Raw genomic sequence first — 1154 nt, forward strand, 5'->3', positions numbered from 1 at the left:
CGTGCACGGACTCAGCGGAGAGCGGGCGCGGGCCTAGCAACAAGCCCTTGCAAGTGCGTGTTTGCTCAAGCGTCAACGTAGAGGCACCTTCACCCAAACGGACGGTGTCAGTTAAATTTCAAATACAATTCCCAAAGGAAAGCATGCAGGAAAACGTTCCTCTTGCCCTAAGGGCTGTGATTTATTTATTTGGAAAGTTCTTTGGTTGGGTTGAATTTGATTCGATATTCGTGTACCTAACGTACCCACCCCGCGGGCTGTGGGACATATTTCCCATTGTCGCCGCCCTCTGAGTTTTTAGAATACTCGTTTTTAGTCCGGTGCTCAGAATCCGGCTCCGTGTGCCTTTGAGAAGTACCGTGGAAGAGTTTCCGTCGTGAGCACCTTTAAGTTTGCAAGCGCATGACCAGTAAGGGGGGGGGGGGGGAGGGGAGGGGAGGAGAGCAACCAGAATGTCAAAATACACTTTCCTCCGCAAAACACGCATTTCTCGTTCCTAAGATTTCGTCGTGGAGGGAAAAACCGCATTAGAAATGCAAACCGTCCCGGGCGAGACTCTCCGGCCAGACTCCCGGGCCGCGGGGGGGCGCGCGGGGGGACCGGGCCGGGGCCCGGCGCTCGCTAGCTGCCCGCCTCCTCGGGCTCGCTGCAGGGCGAAGGCGCCGACGAGGCCTTGGACTCGCCGTCGCTGTTGCACTCGGCCGGACGCGGGGCGCGGGCGCCCGCGGGACCCTCCGGCCCCCGGGCGTGGCGCTCCAGCAGCTCCTGGAGGTGCCTGATGTAGCCGATGGCGGCGCGGAGCGTCTCCACCTTGCTGAGCCGCCGCTCCGCCAGCTCGCGGGGCAGGTGGGCTCGCAGGCGCGCGTAGCCCTCGTTGACGCAGCGCACCCGCTGCCGCTCGCGCTCGTTGCGCCGCAGGAGGAAGGCGGGCTCGAAGGCGCACTCCAGCGGCAGCGGCCGGCAGGGCGGCCTCGCGGCGCAGCCCCCCGGCCCCCGCGCCCAGCACGCGGCGTCGGGACGGGAGACCCTGGGGGGGTCCCTGAGAGGGAGGCGGGGCGGGGTCCCCGGCAGGTCCGAGGGCACCGTGCGGAGGTGGTAGGGCAAGCGCGGCAGTCCGGTCGGCTTACGCTTCTCCATCCCTCGCCGAAAAGCCA

General features: G+C 65.3%; 1 protein-coding gene across 1 annotated transcript; it reads right to left on the reverse strand.

Annotated features, from left to right (window-relative positions):
• Window positions 1-621: 621 nt before the first annotated feature.
• Window positions 622-1154, reverse strand: ASCL4 (achaete-scute family bHLH transcription factor 4). Its single transcript, XM_044229088.1, has one exon. It carries the CDS (start codon window positions 1135-1137, stop codon window positions 622-624), a length of 516 nt encoding a protein of 171 aa, XP_044085023.1. The 5' UTR covers window positions 1138-1154.

The sequence above is a fragment of the Neovison vison genome, chromosome 12 (genome assembly GCF_020171115.1).
Source record: "Neovison vison isolate M4711 chromosome 12, ASM_NN_V1, whole genome shotgun sequence".
In the NCBI taxonomy this organism is placed as follows: domain Eukaryota; kingdom Metazoa; phylum Chordata; class Mammalia; order Carnivora; family Mustelidae; genus Neogale; species Neogale vison.

What these genes read in the sequence shown, in the direction of transcription:
- ASCL4 (XM_044229088.1), bottom strand. Translation starts at nt 1,137, where the DNA reads ATGGAGAAGCGTAAGCCGACCGGACTGCCGCGCTTGCCCTACCACCTC.